Genomic DNA, 19,588 nt, shown 5'->3' with positions numbered 1-19,588 from the left:
AACCTTCAGGAGTTTAATGATATTAGTGCTGTTTTACTAAACGACACAGCATGATAAGATTATTTCATATCGATTTTAATTCAGTATGGAAGTCATCATGTTGTAATGCTTCCTTTATTGATGTTATAATTCATTTTCATAATTTTACTTAGAGTGATTAGTACTAATGGATATGATTTCCTTTTCTCTTTACCCCTTCCCAAAGGAAAGGATTTGAGGAAGACAGGATTGAAGCTCTACTGCACAAAATTGAAATCCAGCTGAAACATCAGTCTACAAGTTTTGGACTTGCCCTGACATCAGTAAGTCTGTGTGTGTGCTTGTGTATGTTGTGCGTGGTTTATTTTTGTTTGTTTCAGACATAGGCATGGAATTTGCATTCTACACATTAATAAAATATGGGGTCATTTTGTAGGCTCTTAATACCTAAAACTTTTCATTTTATGGCTTTTTTTTCTTTGTCATCTCTTATACATCTCTCCATTATTTTCAGTAGTCTTCAAACCATTGCTAGACTCTACTCTGTAGGACTTAATCAGGCAGTTAGCCTGTTGTCTTTGCCTGAATAGTAGCTTTGATTGCAGTAGGACTGATTACTTCTGTAAGAGAGGAATGTCATGCTGGCTCTTGGTACGTTTTGGCCAGTTGCCCATGTATTTTTATAGAAATCAAATCAAATGACTGTATTTTTCTTTGGAATTTAGGGTTGTGTCACTATAATTTAATATAATTGCTAGCCCTACCGTTAGAAGGACCTTCTTCTCTGTGATTTATTTATTTAAAACATCAATAGGAGAATTCAGTAAGCCTGGAGGTTTCCATTTGTTTCTAAATTGATCAAAACAGTAGAAATTGCGTTCTTGGATGGTGGCCTGTTCTGGCTTGCTTACTTTTTATCTGTGCAACTGTTAAAAACAATTAGTCTCCTGATACTCTTTTGTCCTTTTAGATAGGTTCCACAAGAAAAGCTTATGGAGACTCAGGTTTCCAGGTAGAAGAGATCAGCACTTCCCTCTCCATTTTCCTTCCTTGAAAAGTTGTAAAGAGCAATGAATTCTCCTCTTAGCCTCCTTTTCTCCAAGCTAGACAAACCAAGTGTCCTCAGCCTCTCCAAACAGAATGTGTTCCAGCCTTTTTACCAGCTTTGTTGCCCTCCTCTGGACGCATTCAAATATCTTAATATCATTTTTATATTGTGGAGACCAGAACTGTCCACAGTATTTAAGGTGAGGCTGAACCAAAGCTGAATATAGCAGAAGAATCCCCTCTTTTGAGCAGTTGGCTATGCAGGGTTTTATGCACCCCAAATGTGATTTGCCTTCTTGGCTGCCAGGGCACATTGCTGGCTCAAGGTGAGCCTGCTGTCAGCCAGCACCCCCAGGTCCCTTTCTGCTGAGCTGTTCTCTAGCCACTCCGCTCCCCATCTGTACTTTGTCCACCATTTCTCTGTCACAGGTGCAGCACCTGGCATTTGCCCTTCTTGAATTTCATGTCATTGCTTATTGCCCAATGCTCCAGTCTGTCTAGATTCCTCTGTGAGGCTCTCAGCCCTCCAGAAAGTTAACAGCACCTTCCAGTTTAGCATCAACTTGCAAACCTGCTAAGGATGCATCTTAACTCCTGTGTCCAAATCATTGATAAGAATATTACACAGAATCGGCCCTAGAATTGAGCCCCGGGGGATACTGCTAGTGAACAGATAGTTTCATCTGACTGATAAGGTAAATGAGGAGACTGTTATTTATATACTGTTTTGCATACACCTCCTGTTCCCCTTTTCCTTCTTTCCCTGGCTGAAAGTGAATTTACTTTGAATCTGAGAGAGGAAAGAATATTCCAATAGATTTCCAGAATACAGACATACACACCTATGCAAAAAGAGGAAACAGGGGTTTGGTATGGTAAAATTGGAGGAGGGAGTGGAGGGGACAGAGGGACAGGTGATGATGACATAGTCCTTTAGTTTGAACAAACACTTCAGCAGCATCCCCCTCCTCAATCTATTAGAAGTATGCAATAGCTATTACTTATCATCTATGTATCGATAGTAGATAAGGTGGTTTTGGAACACAGATGCTGCCAGTTACAGAAATATATATGAATTGTCCTGCTTACTTAATTACCCTTGCCTTTCAGTATATAGCTTCCTGCTGGAATCAGGATGGGGATCCAGTGGAGCTTCTGAAGATTGCAGATAAAGTCTCTCGGTTCAGGCAGTGCCTCAGAGAAAATCCCACATTTCTTCAGGAAAAAGTTAAAAAGTATTTTAAGGTAGGAAAACTTGCAGGAAAATACCTGCAGTATTGATTTTTGAATCACGATTTTGTATTTAAAATTAATTTGAAGGGATCTGAGTTGTTCATACTGTCTATTTTTAGATGTAGATGAACAGCAGCACTTCTGAATAAAGCATGTTCATTTTAAATAGTTGAAGTGAAAACTTTTTAAAACTGGAAAAATTGGCCATTGGACGTTTGGAAACACACACATTAGAACACTGAGAAAATACTAATGTTTTAATGTTTAAAATACTGTGATGCCTGATGTTATAGAAAGACACATGAGTCTTTCCTAATGAGAAACTAAGATGTGGACAGCAGTGTGGACCTTGTAATGTTCACTGACTGCTGTCTGAATTTTGCTGTCAGCACTAATTGCTTTTTGCTCTGTTTTCTTGTTTTCCTATCTATATGTTCTGCTAGAGTGCTTTTAGATTTAAGGACGGTGAAGGTATTATGACAGTGGATACTTCTGAATCCCTGCATTAGCTAATGGCAGAACAAAAAAAAAATCCAGTGATAGCAGTGCAAAAGTGTCTTCTGTTGTTTTTGTTGGTGGTTTTGTTTTGCTTAAATTCTTTGGGTTGTTTTGAAGGACACATCTATTACATGGAACTGCCAACCTGATTTACTAGTGAGTGAATGGTGGTTTGCATATACTCAAAGGCAACAGGACATGGTGGCATCAGTTGAAATCTGATTTCCTAAAGGCATAATTAGTGTCTAGAAGTAGTAGGAAGCTATTAAGCTTTTGGCTTTTGTATTAAGAAATATGGGCATGGTATTTTTAAGAATGTCCTTTACTATGCAGTTCTGCTGAGGGGCCTAAGACAAAAGCACGACTCCTCAGGAAGTAATGAGGATAGTTGGGTGCTCTGATATCCAAAGATTATGTACCTTATATTACACACTGTGCCTGGAGATTAATAAAGCAGGAAGGCTGTGAGCAAAAGAGATGTTGTTCATCCTATCCATTCAACTGTGCTTAGTTGATTTTGTATTTCACTCTCTAACTTTGCAGTCAGTCATGTTTCCGTAGTATTTCCATATAAGCACAGGGGAGATAAGCTCATAAAACAGAGAATCCGATTACATTGTCCCAAATTATTGGCAGTGAATCTCTGTGACAGATGTTGCTGTTTGACTCCTACTTTTAAATGGACATTTTTGAGGTCACTGTCTCTTGAATAGCCTTCCATTATTCTCTAAAATGGAAAGTGATTGAGTAATTTTGTGATTAAAATTCCACAATACAGTATAAACAAAAAGAAATTCACCAGCAGTTCTAACACTTGCATAATGCATGGAGTTCTCTAGCAGCAAGACTGATGTAAACCATTTCTGAGCAGGATAAGGCATGCCCCTTTTACATCATATGGGATTTCTGTGCACTCAAGCTTGGGCAGGTTGAATGAGGTGTTTAATGAAACCCTGCTGTATTTAACTAGATTCCCAATCTTAGAACATTCTCCAGATATAACTTCTGGCATACTGCTCTGTAGCCTTATATGCAGTTGTTTAACCTTGATTTAATTAAACTAATAAGTACTGTGTGTTGTTTAGGGAATCTGACTCCACACTGAAATTTCACAGAAGGTTGTTCATGCTTGTTCGTGTGGTAAACTGTCTCTCTTCTCCACCCTAGCAGCAGACTGCTGTTCATTAATTGAGAAGTTTAAATTGCCTATTTGTGATACTTTTGATAATACATAAACCAAATGATGTGTATCTTTTCTATTTCTGATGAAGCAATAATCTGAGGCAAAACAGGTGAAAGTAGCCCTCAGAATTAATAATGCTTTGTTTTGGGATACATTTCTGCAGGATAATCCGCATAGATTGACTCTGTCAATGAGTCCAGAAGAAGACTACTATGATAAACAAGCAAAACTGGAAGCAGAAAAACTGAAAAAGAAGGTCAATGCTCTTTCTGAAGAAGAAAAAAAACAAATCTTTGAAAAAGGTTAACATGCTTTTTCATCTTTTTGTTTGGGTAACTGTTTAAGAACACAACCTTTTTTTTTTTTTAATGTTCTGTAAAATGCCTGAAATTCTTAGATATATCAGGCATAACCCAGCATTTGTTCTGAAAAGGATGGTATTTTTTCATTGGTGGTGGAGGTTGGAAGCTTGTGTATATGTGTTATGGGGCTATGCAGTTTACTGGTCATTCTAAATTGTATTATGGGTATACTACATTAGTCCTAACACTCAGAAAACAGAATGATCAAAGTCTCCAGTAGGACAGAAGAAAGGAAATTATTTAAAAATATTAACCTGGTTCTTTCGTATGATAGCTGCACTAAGTACAAGATGTATGCCATGATTTATCTTAAAGCTCTTTATTTTTGAGTGTATGATGTTTGTTCCATGCTCCTATAAGATTTACATTTTGTAACTGTACTTCTCTTTTCTACGTAAAGAGCTAACTACAGCAATAGCTTTTGACTTCCTCTGAGGAATAACTTAACTGCTCCATATTTCCAAGTTTATGTCATTTTGTAAAAACTGTGTTCTAGTCACAGAGATTGTGTAGAAGAAAGGTGGAGTTAATGTTCAGAAGCAGTGTTACTGGGAGGGGTAATAAGGGAGCAAACTTCTTTCAGAAGAGGTCTCCTTACAAAGGTAAGTTTGAGGCTACTTAGAGGCAGCCAGATAGAATCTGAAAGAGGATGAAAGTTGTGAAAACACAACTTAGGTGCATTGGTGTACAGACTGAGAACTTGAGAAAGATTTCTAATCGGTTAGATTTTTACTGCAAGGTCTCTGTTGCATGGGTGGTGTCTACACAGCTAGACAACAAGGCAGGCTGGCAAATATCACTTCTTTAGGGTTTTAATTACATGTAAACAGGATGCAAAAGGAGAGGGAGGGGCTGGAAAGAGGATTTACAAAGGTACACTGTTCTGTTCACTGATATGGTATGATAATATTCAGAATTTTTCAATACAGTGTTTGAAAGAAGAGTTGATAGAAAATGCTGAACTTCAAACTCTTATGTTTTTCTGATCTGCATCATCTCAGTAGGTTTTGACAGCATTTTCACTAGAAGGTAAAAATTACAAACACTAGTATTCTGCTTTCTTTATTAGGTTTGGAATTAATTGATCTTCAAAGTAAACCTCAGGATACCTCTTGTCTCCCAGCTCTAAAAGTGTCTGATATTGAACCCAAAATCCCATTCACTGTGCTGGAGACAACACTCACAGGTTGGTATAACCGGTATTTTGTCTTGAAAAGAACATTTGTATTGTTATCTGTCTACTTGCCAAGCTGTTCCTCTTCTTTGCTCTTTAAGAAATGCGTGTACCTGCTAAGCTGTAAACAAACACTAAACAAGAGTAGTTTGTGGAGAAGGAAAAGTCAGTCATTTTGGCCTGAATTGTTTGTTTTTGCCAGTTTGTCAAAGTTGAGCTAAATATGATATCCAAAACAAACTGTGATAACGCTGTGAGTCAAGTAAAAGCCCTGACCACCTAGCTCCTGGCTTTTTTGTCAGTGTTAGCTTGCCAAAGCCAAGCTTCCAGACTCTAAGGCTGTCTTTTTTGTTAGGCTTCAGAGCTGTACTGGAGTAAAGTTTCAAACACAGAGTACCTAGAATCCTTTGAGTGAGATTAATAAAAAAATAAAATCTGAAAGTGAATCCCACTTTACTGCCCATAGCTTTTCATCTAGTCCATCTCCTTTTCATCTAGTCCACCACCTGGGCAGTACACAGTTTGCAGTGATCTGCAGGAAATTCTTGCCATCACCTCTGAGGGGTGATGTGGGGCTGTTTCCAGCTGCAGTTCAGCTGCCTGCTCTTCAGTAAGAGTTTGGCAGTAACACTCCTGATGCAAGCTCCCTGCTTTCTGCTTTCTCATTGCCTTGCCTGCCCTGCCCTGCGGTTAGAAAAGTCACTAGGTGGTATGCTCAATTACTCTTGAGCAATCCCCTTGCTTTCCGAGACTTCAGCTTGTTACAGGGTGCAGCTCTCCTGGCAACGTGTGCATCAAGCCTTTGGTAGTGTCTGCTTTCCCTCCCTCCCTATTTTTACAGAATATGGTGTGTAGGAACCTTGAAGAAAAAAATGGTCATCCATCATAACTGCATTGACAGTCTGCTCTAGTTTTGCCAAGGCTGTCCTGTGAGTTGATAGGAAACAAGAAATTTTAGATCTCAATTTTGTTATGGTTCTGTCAAAATCTTGCAGGTAATATTGCTCTACATTATATTTTTAACAGATAATTTTCTGCTAAAATTTTTTCTGCAGCAAGTGTCAAGTGCTGCATAATTCTGATGCTGAAATGACCTATTTTGTGAAAATCCTAATGTGTATTCCCAGTACCCATTGTTACCCAATGTTAGAATAGAATGTACAGTTCAGGAACCGTTTTTCCTCAACTTTTGAAGTGATGAAGGTGAAAATATGGGAGGAAAAACTTCTTGAGCTGTTCAGAAACAAATTACCATTCCATTATTTGAATACTACCTCTAAAATGCATACTCTGTCAACAGAATTCTCCAGATTGTCCAGATATCCTTTACTTTACCATGGGCAGAAACAAACAAACAAAACCAACAACCCTTCAGTCCATCATACAGTGCAATATTTGAAGTTTAAATAAGTGGCTCTGAAGTTACAGAAAGTAACTCTAACAAGAAATGCTTTTGTTTTTCAGAAGGAAACTGTTGGTTGTTCTTTTCTTGTTTTTTGATCCCTAGCTGATGAAGTTCCTGTCCAGTACTGTGCTCAGCCTACCAATGGCGTGGTATATTTTAGAGCTGTTTCCAGCTTGAACACTCTTCCTGAGGAGCTCAAACCATATGTGCCGCTGTTCTGCAATGTCATTACAAAGTGAGAGGTTTACTTTGCTAGAAGCTAAAGCAGTAAGATGTAATACAACTTACTGAAATAATACTTTTTTTAATATTTGAAGTAGTTGTCCTTTTAGGAAGGAGGTGCTGATAAGTTGGTGTGCTGCAGAAACAATGGTTCTTTCCTCTCTCCACTGAGTTGCCATCTACTTTGCCCTTTTCCTTTAGTCTCTGCTTTGCCTTGTTCCCTAGTGTCAACACAAGCATTCCCCAAATAGATTGGAAACTTGATCTAAATGAAAAGTAGCCCAGGAGAAATTGAAGTTTTCACTTTTTTGGGGGGGTGTAGCATCACAGTGGTCACAGAAACACTGACCGTATCATAGGAGCAAGAGTGGCACAGGGTAGATGAAGTGACATGGACCAGAAGGAATCTGTTTTTTGTGTTGGTTTTTTGTTTGTTTGTTTGTTTGTTTTTGTTTTTGTTTTTGTTTTTTGGTGGTGATACTGGCTTATGTGATGTTGCTACTCTAGTTCAACATGGATGTTGGGTGAACAGTGTTGGGGTGTTGTGAAGTCTGCACACTTACTACGCCATTTTGAAATAGCAGTGGGTTTTAGCTAAAGAGTTTGTTGTATTACTTCTTATTTTTTTAATATAAATTGTGAAGTATTATGTTTGTTAGATAATGCCCCAAATTACTTACTTGCTAAATTAGTATTGGCCTAGCAGTATCCTTTGCATTTGGTATATGAGTTGTGGTTTTGCCATTTAATGAAAATAGAAGTAAATCTCTGATTATTTTTCACAGGATGGGTTGTGGAGCCCTTGATTACAGGGAACAGGCCCAGAAAATAGAGCTTAAAACAGGTGGGATGTCTGTCAGCCCACATATCATTCCAGATGATTCACACTTGGATGTGTATGAACAGGTAAATTAATCATAAACATCATGATGTTAAATTACAATAAAAGCTCTGTAGTTAAAGGTCAATCACGGCATCCAGTAGAGGGTCAGCTAATGTGCATTGAAAGCAGTGTATAAAAGGGCTTATACCTTTTTGTGTAAAATATACAGTTGACAATTACAGTATCAATATTTTGTGTTAAGGGAAGTGTTTGCAGTTATCTCTTTTAAGATAGTGTTTCACTAGCTTTTGTCAACATGTTTCTGAATGCTGCAAAAAAATTCGGAAACAAAGCACAGAGGAGAGAAAGGCATAGTGTTGCACATAGAGATTGCTGTCAATGTGTATATGTCACAATCCTGAATGTTTTCAGTATTGTCAGATCTTAGTATTGGGCATAACAGTTTTAGCAACGTCTCTTAAGATTTTTCAGACTTGCTGGGGTCTGTTTCCTGTAGCTTGCTCCCTATGGATTGTGAAGTTGAGTTAGGGGGGATCCTTTGCAGAAAGACTCATCCCCAGAATAGTTTTACTTGTACTTTGTGGAAAAATAAAGTCTGTTTCTGAACTGCTGCTGACTGTTGAAAAAGAGTAATTGACAGGCTTGTTTTGTGTGAAGATCAGTCATATTTCATGATTTTAGTAGCACAGCCTGTATTAAAGTGGTTTTGTGTTGTGAAGCATTAGGTTGGTACCACTGCATCACTTCAATTAAAAAGTTCTTGCTCGTTACTTGTTCCATTGCTGAAGTTTTTTTTTCCTGTATGTGTTTCTTTTTTTCCTTCAGGGTGTGCTCTTTTCATCTCTGTGCTTGGACAGAAATCTGCCAGACATGATGAATTTATGGAGTGAAATATTTAACAAGTACTGTACATTGGGTTTCCTTTTTTTTTCCCTTGTGTGTTTGGGGTTTTCTTTTTATTTCCCCCTCATTCCCCAACCATTCCCAACTTCTTAGAGATTCTACTGTGAGATTTGCTTTCATAACTGTATCTTTGAGTGGCTTCTACTTTCTAAATTACAGATTCACAGACTAGCTTATGTTGAAAGGGACCTCTGGAGACCATCTGTTCTAATTCCCCTGATTAAGCAGGGCCACCTAGAGCAGGTTGCTCAGGACCACGTCTAGACAGCAAATCTAAGCATGTCATCCTTTGTATGACTATGTAGTGGATTAATTGGAAAAATGATGGTCTAAAAGCTCTTTGTTGAACTTGGGATAATGAACGAATGAGTCAGTATTGTGAAAACCCATCGGCGCAATTTCGCCTGAGATGTAGAGAACTCCTTCTACTCTTTTTCAGCCCGCGATTTGAGGAGGAAGAACACTTCAGAGTGCTGGTTAAGAAGACTGCCCAGGAACTGTCAAATGGGATTCCAGATTGTGGGCATTTGTATGCCTCTATTAGAGCCAGCAAAAACCTTACACCTTCTGGAGAACTGCAAGAAATGTTTAGTGGGATGGATCAGGTGAAAAATTAATGTCGTCTTTTAGTGAGGCCCAAATCCTCCACTTTGGAATTAGAGTGCTAAATTTTTGCTGGTTCTTTCTAAGTGGCTTCATCTGTAGTCTTTCTGCCTTCCTGCACAGGTGAAGTTGATGAAGAGAATAGCAGAAATGCCTGATATTAAACCAGTACTACGCAAACTACCACGCATTAAGAAGTATCTATTAAATAGTGACAACATCAGGTGAGTTCCAGCTAAAACAAAAAGGGGCCGTTTGGTTAGAGAGAGGCAATGGCCTATGAAAGGGCATTTCTTAACGTGCTTTCTGGGATGTTGGGGTTTTGTGAAACAGAAAACCCAAGGAATTCATAAAAATGTTTTTAGTCCACATTTTCCTACCTTAAGAACTTGATGGTAGTTATGGTTTATTTTGTTTGATTTTTAATATGTTTATGAAACTTAAGGCAAATTTCAGATGTAACTGTTGCATCAAAAGTGATTAAACCGTTTGTTGGGTTTTACAGAAATATTCCATCAACATTTCTGCTTTTTTTTTCTTGAAAAGTGCCCAAGATAGAAATACTATTATAGTGTATTATATCAGTTGAATATAGTTTTTTGTTTTTCTTCCTTACAGAAAATAGTGATATTTTGAAATCTGCTTTATGTATATATTGGAAAAAGTAAGAGGGCGTGTTTAAGTGCTTAGTATCAGAAGCATTAGTTTGAAAAATACTTTCATTTGAGGTGACATTAAATTGCAACATATTGTTTGCAAAGAATAAAATGACGAATAAAGTTACTGAAATACCTGTGCTGTTCAAAACCATGAGACAAAGGAGGTCATTAGTTTCCTTATGAGATGTTCCTATTTTGTAAAATCTGTGTAGTCTTGTCCTGCACAGAGAAGGAGGTCACAGCTACTGCTGTCATCAATAGTGAAGTTGGTTTGGGGCAAGCAAAGGAACAAAGTAATTTGAATTTATTTATTTTTGCATGCCAAGTGCTACATTATGAGTATTTTTTTTTTTTTATTTCTGTGATAATGATTATCAGTGATCACAGATCTCACATTCTGACAATTTAACAAAGTATTTAGGAAGACATAGAGGTGCAAATTATGTTGGACTATACAAAACCACAAAAACATTAAAAAAAAAAAAAAAACTTAATATGTGCTTTTAACAGATGTTCAGTGAATGCAGCACCTCAACAGATATCAGAGGCATCTAAAGAAGTAGAGAAATTTATAAAGGGCATAACTAGAAGTAAAAAAGAGAGAAAACCTGTTCGACCCCATGTGATTGAGGTAGGAAATGACTTCATTTGTGACTAGTGCATCAAATACCATTGGATTTGATGTTGTGTAAAGACAATTGTGCAATCAGAAGATCATTCGATCTAAAATATTGTATCCATGCATAGATGTCTGAAGAAATTTGCAAGTCAGCTCTGTGATAAGCTGCTATGTTTCCCCACAGTACCTGTCTTCACCCTGTAAAATAGGCAACAATAATCCTGTAGATCAGCTGTCAAATGTTACTCTGAGGTGGTTGCTTTTGCATGGGATGAAGGAAAATAAATTCTTCTGTTCTCTGTCACATAAAACTGTAATTTCTTTTTTAGCTTTACTTGGCATGTTAGCCAAAGGAAAATAGGGAATTGTGCAGTTCCTTAATTGTTTAGGAATCTGTTTCGTTATCTGGATGGACATTTGGCACAGAGGGTACTTGGCTCAATCCAGTTGACAAAGGATCTGCTCCGATAATGTACATCTGTATTAATTTCTGAGACTTGAATAGGCTCCCAGTTCCCTACCCATGAAGGAAATAATTGCCTGAAATTTTGGGGGGCTCTTTAATCTCTCTCTTGGTGTCTTTCAGTACCAAATTACTCTTCAAAGGAAATTTATTTAGCTTTGAATTACAAATGATCGAGTAGGTTGCTTATGTGTGTGAAGACACATGGGCTGATGGTGGTTTCAAAAGCTTACACAGGAAGTTCAAGGGAGTAGGGACCATATTTATTGTAATCTTAGTTTCAATTGTTAAATCACCATTTAATATGGGTTGTGTCTCTTGTAGAAATCTTCAGAAGTCAAACCTGTGGGAAGCAAAATGCTTAATTGTTTGCAGATCACAAGGAAACTAATTAACGTAAGTACATTATCGATTGAGGATAGTGCTACGTACATTTCTACACTCTTACTCTATTGTTTCTCTAAACCATTCGTCAAACTTCTTCATGTTTCTATGTCATCCTTTTTGTTGTCTTCCCTTTGGTTCTGGTTTGAAGATCATTTAGCTGACTTCCTATCTGTGCATGCAGGAAATTCCCGCTTATGCTGTTTCTTGCAAGTAACGTTTACAAGATTTTATTTTTACCTTGGTTTCTTTCACGATCAGATCCATGTGGTGTCACTCCCAGTCAGCCCTTTTCCTTCCTCTACTCCCTAAGTTATTTTGAATGTGAATAACACCTGATAAAAGAATATCTGTGACAATTAAGTAAAAATGAAAATTTTTATTTGACTATATGGGAGAAACACAACTTGGTGTATCCTGAGCATTGAGCTAAAAGGCAGGGATTGCTCAGCCAAAGGTGGTTCTTGCTTACAAGTCCAGCATGTAGTACTGGGCCGGGCCCAACCAGCGAGAGATGTGTGAGGGGCTGGGGAGCAGGTTTGTGGAGTTAAGAAACATTTGGAAGCATTGAAATGAAATTTTAAAAGATTCTGGAGGTGCTTAGGGCTCTGCTTATGCTTAAGTAAGCACACAAGCAGGTGTATGTGTGAAAGAGACAAAGAAGCGAGTGCTGCAGGGACCTGGAGACATGAGAAGGACTGGAAGTTTTGAACTGGGAGAGTCCCCATCCTTGGAGGTATTTCAGAGGCGTGTGGACATGGCACTAAGGAACTTGGTTTAGTGATGGGAGCTGGTTGGTCACATTGATGGTTTGACTTGATAATCTTGAAGGTCTTTACCAACCTAAATGATTCTGTGATTCTAAGTAGAAGTCAAGTTTATTGCAGGGGATGTGTGAGCAGAAATTGATGTAGCTGCTGCTGCTCATAAAACAGTGAGGGGGGGTGTCTTTTTCTGGATCCAGTTGCAATATCTAAAATTGAGTAGAAGGAGTCAAACATGATGGACATAGAAGTGGAGAGTTATGAACGCTTGGTTCAGTCCAAGTAAAGACATGTTAAGAAGTAAAGACATGTTATTACCAAAGCTTTTTGGTAATAACACAAGGCATGGACAGCTGAGATGCTGGTGAGCAGCGATGGGTAGCCTATGTACAATATCCACATACTTAAGTTTCCTAAGGCAGTTGTATTACTGGATTGCTAACGTGGGGCAAGATGAATGTCACTGATTGCAGTACAGGTCAAGTACTGCAAGGCAGCTTTACCGTCTGTGTGTTTGGTGGCACTTCATAGTCCTCAGCTGGCTAAATTGTCTCCTATCTGCTAACAGTGCCAATAATGCATTTTTCTCTTAGGATCCTACTTTCAAACCATGCCAGATGAAGACCCATTTTGTACTTCCTTTCCCAGTGAACTACATTGGGGAATGCATTCGTACAGTTCCCTACACAGCTACGGACTATGCAAGGTAGGAAACATAATCAGCAAGGAGCTTTGTATGTGTGTTGGGTAATGCAAAACAAAACAGGACTGCTGAAAATGGAGTGTCAATTAAAAAAAAAAATGCTTTGTGGTGTGTTTGTGACAAATTCTTTACAGACCAATCTTCATGTTGCTAGGTCCGTAAATGCGCTGTTTTGCCAAGTGCTGAGATTAAGTAACTAGGGGTTACTAACCCCTAGCTTCCAAATAACAGCCCTGCTTACCTGGATGTGTCTGAGATGACAATCCTATTGCACTAACAAAGTTACAGGTAGGAGGCTGCTTTTGTATTTGATTACAGTGACATAAGTGGAATAATCGAGCAATGTTCCAAAGTAGCAACAATTCTTACAATGATGTGACATTGCTCAGCTGTTACTAAATACTGAGTATTGTTATTGTTGTAGATTGGAAGAAGCAGTGCATAGTAAATGGGGATCTTTCTGAACTTCAGAGGCAGTTGAGAATATTACTGTTATCCCGTTCATTTAACATCTTTGCTGTTAATATTTCTCTCATTACAGCCTTCGAATTCTGGCACGGTTGATGACATCTAAATTCCTACATAGAGAAATTAGAGAGAAAGGAGGAGCTTACGGTGGAGGTGCTAAACTTAGCCACAACGGCATATTTACTTTCTACTCCTACAGGTAACAGCATTTGTTCGTGTTCATGTCTGAGGGAACTACTGACTGCACTTGTGTGTATCTTTGTTTGAATTTGTTTTGATTTCACTTAGTCTTGAAAGAGAGATACAACTATGTTGAATCAAAAGAAAGTGATTCAGCACTGATGATGTTGAGATTAATTGCTTAATGTATATCAGTTTTGTTAATAACCCCCTCCTCTGGTTTCTGTCCCTGGGAACGTCTAATTTCTCTCTGCTGGTAGCAACCATTGTTGTGTCTGTGTACCAGGCTTATGTAAGACTGGTTTTCATTTATTTCCTCATGAGTTAAGGAGGTCCTTCATATTTATTTATTTTTTTTTTAATAAATAAATAAGCAAATACAAGGAGAAAAAAAAAAAAAAAGTTGAGATTTTGTTGTTTGAGACCATGGAGTAGAAATGATGCTGTTTCCTAATGCCCTGGTTTTGAAAATACACAGCTTCCTTGGCAGTGTCTGGAAACACCAGAGATTCAGCAGAAAGAAAGTATTGCTGGTGATGAGCTAGAATGGAGAAAGTCTCTTTTTTTTATGCTTTTTGTTGTCAAGTCTGGAACAGTTAACCAGCTTTGGTCTTACCAAACTACTTTCAGATGAAATTTAAATTGGAAACATTAAAGACTAGTTATAAAATCCCCCCTGGAAATGTCATAGAGTCCTAGCTTAAATAATTTTCCTAGACCAAAGGTAGTTCATCACAGTATTTGGACAGTATTCCTGCCTAAAATCTGAGCAGTGTTGCGCCTCTGCAAAGTTTCAACGTGGTGGGACTTGTCCTGGTTAGTATTTCAGTAGTTGTCAACCTGTTGCACTTGTTTTACAGAGAGCAAAAAGAGGTGTAGCAGGAAGAGCAACTTAGAGGAGATAAGGTGGTATACCATAAATATTACTGTTGTTGATATTAATGGAAGTTAATGCTTATTAAGTTGCAACAGTGAATTGATAGTGCATTATAAACACTGTTGGCTTACCATCTTTTGAATGCCACTTCTCTGCACACTGCCTTGAAACTACTTACAGGCAAGTGAACTTGCTGCACTTGTGTATTTGAAAATTCAAAAAATGTCTGGTTTACTGTAATACTTGCTTCCTCTAAGAAAAAATCTCATAAACAAAAAGTAGGTTTCTCATTTGATGTAATCCACGTGTATCTATGTTTGCGTAATGAATAGTAAACTCTAAATTAAGAACAAAATAATTACAGTATTTCACTTTGTAAGACTGAAGCCCTTAATTTTACCTTTTTTTTTTATTTATTTTTCTTTAAGAGACCCAAATTCATTAGCCACCTTGAAAACATTTGAAAGAGCAGTTGAATGGGCCAAATCTGGAGAATTCACACAACAAGATATCGATGAAGCTAAGTTAGCAGTATTTGCTGCTGTAGATGCACCAATAGCTCCTTCAGATAAAGGTACGTTCTTAAGTTTTAAAGGAGAGAAAACAGTTAATTTGCTAAACTGAATCATATGTTAAAATTTGTACTTGGCAGATGTAAGACAACTGTGGTTTCAACAAAATACTCAGTTCCTGTTATTCCCTTTTCAGAAATAGCATACATTCAGTCTCTCCACTGAAGTATTCATATTCATGCTTGTCCTTGATGTCAGGGGAATACAGTTGGAACATGGAGGTATATTACAGAAACAAATTTAGGCTTGGAAAGGGAGTCAGATGCTAGCAAGCAAAAAAAATAAATATTTTGTCTTTTGATTAAAGACAAATAGAATTGAAGAATTATTTTCCTGACACAACTGTACATTTTGACTACAAATGTGTAACCTTCTGTGCATGCTTTTTTTTTTTTTAAATAAATTAGAGCATAGCAATGCCACAGTGGAGGGTGTTACCTTCTTTACATATCTGCATGCATATCACAGTTGGTAGTATCTTCGCATCTTCTTTTTAGTTTGCCTACATGTTGCTTTCCTCACTTGCTTTCCTCACTTTTCCCTTCCTTCTCCAAGTCTCAGCTTAAATTCAATTCAAAACTTCCTAATTTAAAATACATTCCTTTCCTTTAAGTAATTATAGGAATAAAATTAATGTTATTTTAATATGTATTTGTATTAACGCTAGTTTGTTAAATAACACTTGAAAACGTGTTGAAAAGCTGATTTCGTGTTCTTTGAAATGAATTTGGTTTTGGCCTGGGCAAATTAATTTTAAAGAAAAAAGTAATCATTTTTAGGTGCAGATATGAGTGAAATGAACGCATATTGAATGTTGTAATCTGTGAGAGCAGTGATTTAATTTTAACATGTGCTGTAGCAGCTGTGACAAATTTAGTGAAGAACATTGTTCCATAGGCCTAGGATCTGTTGCAGAGACAAATAGCTATCCCTTAATACTACTGTTATTTATTTGGTCCTGCATAGGGTCTTCAACAACCTTATCTCATTTTATCCTGCCTTTGGCAGAAGTTTGGATGAGTTAACTGTCTCCAGATGTCTTTCCCACCTACTCTTTTTTTCTGTAATTATTTTAATGTTTAAAATCTTTGCTATGGTTATTTTGGAGTTCTCTGGTTATAGCTCCATGCATAACATTCATGTTAATATTGATGCTGAAATACTGTAGGTAAGTATTCCAACAAAAGCAATAAAGTATTTGTATGCAGACTTCTTTCTGTATGTAGCTTGATCAAAAGGTGATTAAACCATTGTCTTGGCATGTATATTACAGCTGATTGAAAATTTTAAGAGGTTGTTCGTACAAGCTGCATGAAATCCAGTTTGGCTAAAACATTTTAGAAAGTATTGAGACTTTTTAGAATGAATCTTGTTAGCATGTTTTGTTTTGCCTTGGTTTATTTCTTTAGGTTTTCTGGATCCCAATTACATTTAGGTTTTTGGCAAACTTGCCAGACTATATAATACAAATTCTAAATAGCAAGCTCCTACTACCTCAGAAAAATAAACTTACTTACTCAATTCTAACTTTTGACATTTGATTGACAATTAATTTGTCTCAGAACAATGGTCAAACTGTAGGCTCTATTCTTCCCTTCCAGTACATCACTGCAGTATGTGGCTTTTTTTGTTTGTTTTAGGTATGGATCATTTCTTATACGGGATTTCAGATGAAATGAAGCAGTCACACAGAGAGCAGCTTTTTGCTGTCAACAGTGATAACCTGGTTGATGTGTCAAACAAGTAAGTCTATGCTCAACTTCAGAGAAAAAAAGATGCTTGAAAAACTGAACAAATCAGAGAAGTTTGTTAAAGTTACCATAATTAAGTTCTTGAATTTCCTTGGTCTTCTGTACTACTTCCACTATTTGTTTTTGTAACCTTAGAGAGATGTTAATTATATTCTGATCATTGAATTTTAACAGATGTAATTCACCTACAACTTCAGAATGTAGGAGGGATTATTTTACTTTTCAAAAGCCTGGAAAGGGCCTGAAGAAAGAGTACACTCAGACTTCCAGCTCCTGGCTAAAGGAGCTGGTTCTTCTGGACTCCTAACATAGTGTACTTCTTTGGATTTCTGACTTGCACTTTAGAGTTAAGAATTTCACACAGAAGAACATCTGTTTAAGCAGATTAGGCTAGTTATGGCCAGGTGCTATTGACTGTTGTACCATCATTAATGGGGGGAAAATTGTAAATCCAAAAGATGTTATAAAAGCAAACAATAGGTGCATATCAGACAGCACTTTTTCCTGAAATTAGTCTTTTAAACTGTGTAACATAGGTACAGATAACCAAATGCATTAACTTTTCTTTTATTTCTTTTTGCAGGTATCTTGCAGTTGGGAAGAGCACACGTGGTCTGGCGGTACTTGGCCCAGAAAACGCAGATATTACCAAAGATCCCTCATGGGTCAAACGATGAATTGCTGCTGAACATCCAGGCTCATTTAAAACAAGCCAATCTTTGTGACTAAATTAATTATTTTTTTATATTAACTTTTAACTGGCCCATGGTCCAACTTAAATGTTCATTGCTGCTTCTAACAACACGCAACAAACCAGTTAAAACCATGTTGTCAAATCTTCTAACCACACAGTATTTGAGAGCAAGAATTATTTGCTCTGTTAGGACAAAGACCATAATATTTTACTCAAGAGATTCATATGGATACTATATAAATTAAATATTTTTGTATATGTAGAACTCCAGAGATTTAAATGGTATTTGTTTGAAATCACGTCTGCTGTTGGATATATAAAAAATTTAAAAAAAGTCTCTTATACTACAGCTTCCATTCTTTGGTATGCTAATTCCAGCTGCCTTTGCTGGAATTAATTCTTTTGTAGGTGGAATAACCAACTACAGCTAGAAGAGCTTTTGACAGTGCCTTCCACCTCACAGCAAGTTTGTAGTGAATGGCAGTGTAGTGGGCAAATCACTAATGAGTCTGTGTACAGTGCAGCTTTTATCTTGTTTATTTGGGCAACATTCAGTCAACTTTTGGTATGAAATGGTTTAGTACTTTTTTGGTCATCATCTAGTTAACAAATCAGCCTAAGAAAAGAGTTTGGTTTAATTTTAAAATTAGGTTAACAAATAAGGTTATTTCTACCCTTTGCCCTCATTATGCAGAGTTTCTATAGCCTTAACAAAGGTAAGAGAAAAAGAAACATGAAACAAGTAAAAGTAGAAGAGTTGCTTTTTTTTTCCCCCCTTCACTAGATAGGGAATTAAGACTGATGCTTTTTTTCCTTCATTAGTCTGTAAAGAATCCTTCATGAAGGATTTTTGCTATTTGTGGTTAGAAGCAGGTGAATACATTTTGACACATCACACTTAAGATGTTTGCAACAGTACTTTATTTCACTTCAGATACATTAAGCACATCCTGTAACTCAACATAAAACTAGCCATCTACACTTATTTTTGGGTGTAAGTACTCTGAAACAAAGTGCAGTAGGTGAGTAACTTACAGAGTGCATAGAACAGTGTTGCACTTTTTTGTTAAAGGATAGTATGAGTAAAATGGTGCTTATTCCTTAGATGCTGGGATTTGTTTCAAACGTAACACAAATATAGGACAAAATTTGTGTGACGTGACTGTCTTGTTTCACATAAAGTGCTGGTACAATAACTTAAATGTTACAAAACAAAGCTGTAACGATTCTAAAGCATTGTTACTCACAATGTGCATCTATGACAACAATCTAAAAATGATCTCTTTAGATGGCTCCGGTTTCTGCTTCCTTTGGGCTGTGCATAGCAACATGCTCCAGCTGGCCTGAATCTGAAACATCATAGCTGGTCTTGTATTTGGCCAGGATTTTCATCAGTGGTCTCAGCTTCAGCCACCATTGCTCCATGGGAATCCTATGTCTGTGGTGTGGCGGAAGGAAAAAAAAAATATTTACTTAGTAGCCATGGCAAACAATGTGTAGCTAATTTAAGAACACTAACATGAATATTCTAACAAAGAGGATCAAGTATTGCTATTTATTGCACTGGGTTGGTGCATATAAGCAATAAGTATTATATGCACCAACCCAAAATGGGAAGAAATAAAAACAGAACACTGAAGGAAAAAAACAGATTTTACTGGATAGTTTTTCATAGATAAAATGCCATCTAAGGCACAAAAACACCACTCTACTATTCTATTAAATTTTATCAGAAGTAAACCAATTCCAGACATTAGAGCAAAGATGAAAAAAAAGACAGTGGGCTCCCAGAATTCATAAAAGAGAACTTCATAAAGTATAAGGACTAGAAAGCATAAAGGGAGTTGTTCAAAAAGACAAGTGAACCATCAAAGTGAATCACTGGTTGAATATAGGCCAGAGACAGAAGCACAATAAAACAGTTGGCAAATGCTGTGTGTCAGCACCATGAAGAAGACGTTCATTTGATGTGGTGAAAGAAAGCCTGTGCTGAGATGTTTA

At 37.2% G+C, this 19,588-nt stretch overlaps 2 protein-coding genes across 5 annotated transcripts in view; one reads left to right on the top strand and one right to left on the bottom strand.

The window, feature by feature from the left end:
- Positions 1-17,911, top strand: part of PITRM1 (pitrilysin metallopeptidase 1) — a 29,277-nt gene extending 11,366 nt beyond the window's left edge. For both annotated transcript variants that reach the window (XM_084281952.1, XM_084281953.1), the window contains 16 exons: positions 206-302; positions 2,137-2,271; positions 4,104-4,242; positions 5,372-5,488; positions 6,984-7,116; positions 7,889-8,009; positions 8,773-8,849; positions 9,290-9,455; positions 9,577-9,677; positions 10,623-10,743; positions 11,519-11,590; positions 12,936-13,048; positions 13,587-13,712; positions 14,999-15,144; positions 16,783-16,885; positions 17,477-17,911. In XM_084281952.1, coding sequence (XP_084138078.1) covers positions 206-302; positions 2,137-2,271; positions 4,104-4,242; positions 5,372-5,488; positions 6,984-7,116; positions 7,889-8,009; positions 8,773-8,849; positions 9,290-9,455; positions 9,577-9,677; positions 10,623-10,743; positions 11,519-11,590; positions 12,936-13,048; positions 13,587-13,712; positions 14,999-15,144; positions 16,783-16,885; positions 17,477-17,570 — 1,861 coding nt within the window. In that variant the 3' untranslated portion in view covers positions 17,571-17,911. The remainder of the gene's footprint in view (positions 1-205; positions 303-2,136; positions 2,272-4,103; positions 4,243-5,371; positions 5,489-6,983; positions 7,117-7,888; positions 8,010-8,772; positions 8,850-9,289; positions 9,456-9,576; positions 9,678-10,622; positions 10,744-11,518; positions 11,591-12,935; positions 13,049-13,586; positions 13,713-14,998; positions 15,145-16,782; positions 16,886-17,476) is intronic.
- Positions 17,912-18,478: 567 nt separating this feature from the next.
- The window catches only part of PFKP (phosphofructokinase, platelet), a 45,145-nt gene continuing 44,035 nt past the window's right edge, over positions 18,479-19,588 (bottom strand). For 2 of the 3 annotated variants that reach the window (XM_084281956.1, XM_084281954.1), the window contains one exon: positions 18,479-19,025. In XM_084281956.1, coding sequence (XP_084138082.1) covers positions 18,872-19,025 — 154 coding nt within the window. In that variant the 3' untranslated portion in view covers positions 18,479-18,871. The remainder of the gene's footprint in view (positions 19,026-19,588) is intronic. The other variant, XM_084281955.1, reaches the window with a different exon arrangement.

Source organism: Netta rufina (assembly GCF_964035555.1).
Source record: "Netta rufina genome assembly, chromosome: 2".
Classification (NCBI taxonomy): Eukaryota; Metazoa; Chordata; class Aves; order Anseriformes; family Anatidae; genus Netta; species Netta rufina.
The sequence above is the reverse complement of the archived record's forward strand: the minus strand, read 5'-3'. Positions and strand labels throughout refer to the sequence as shown.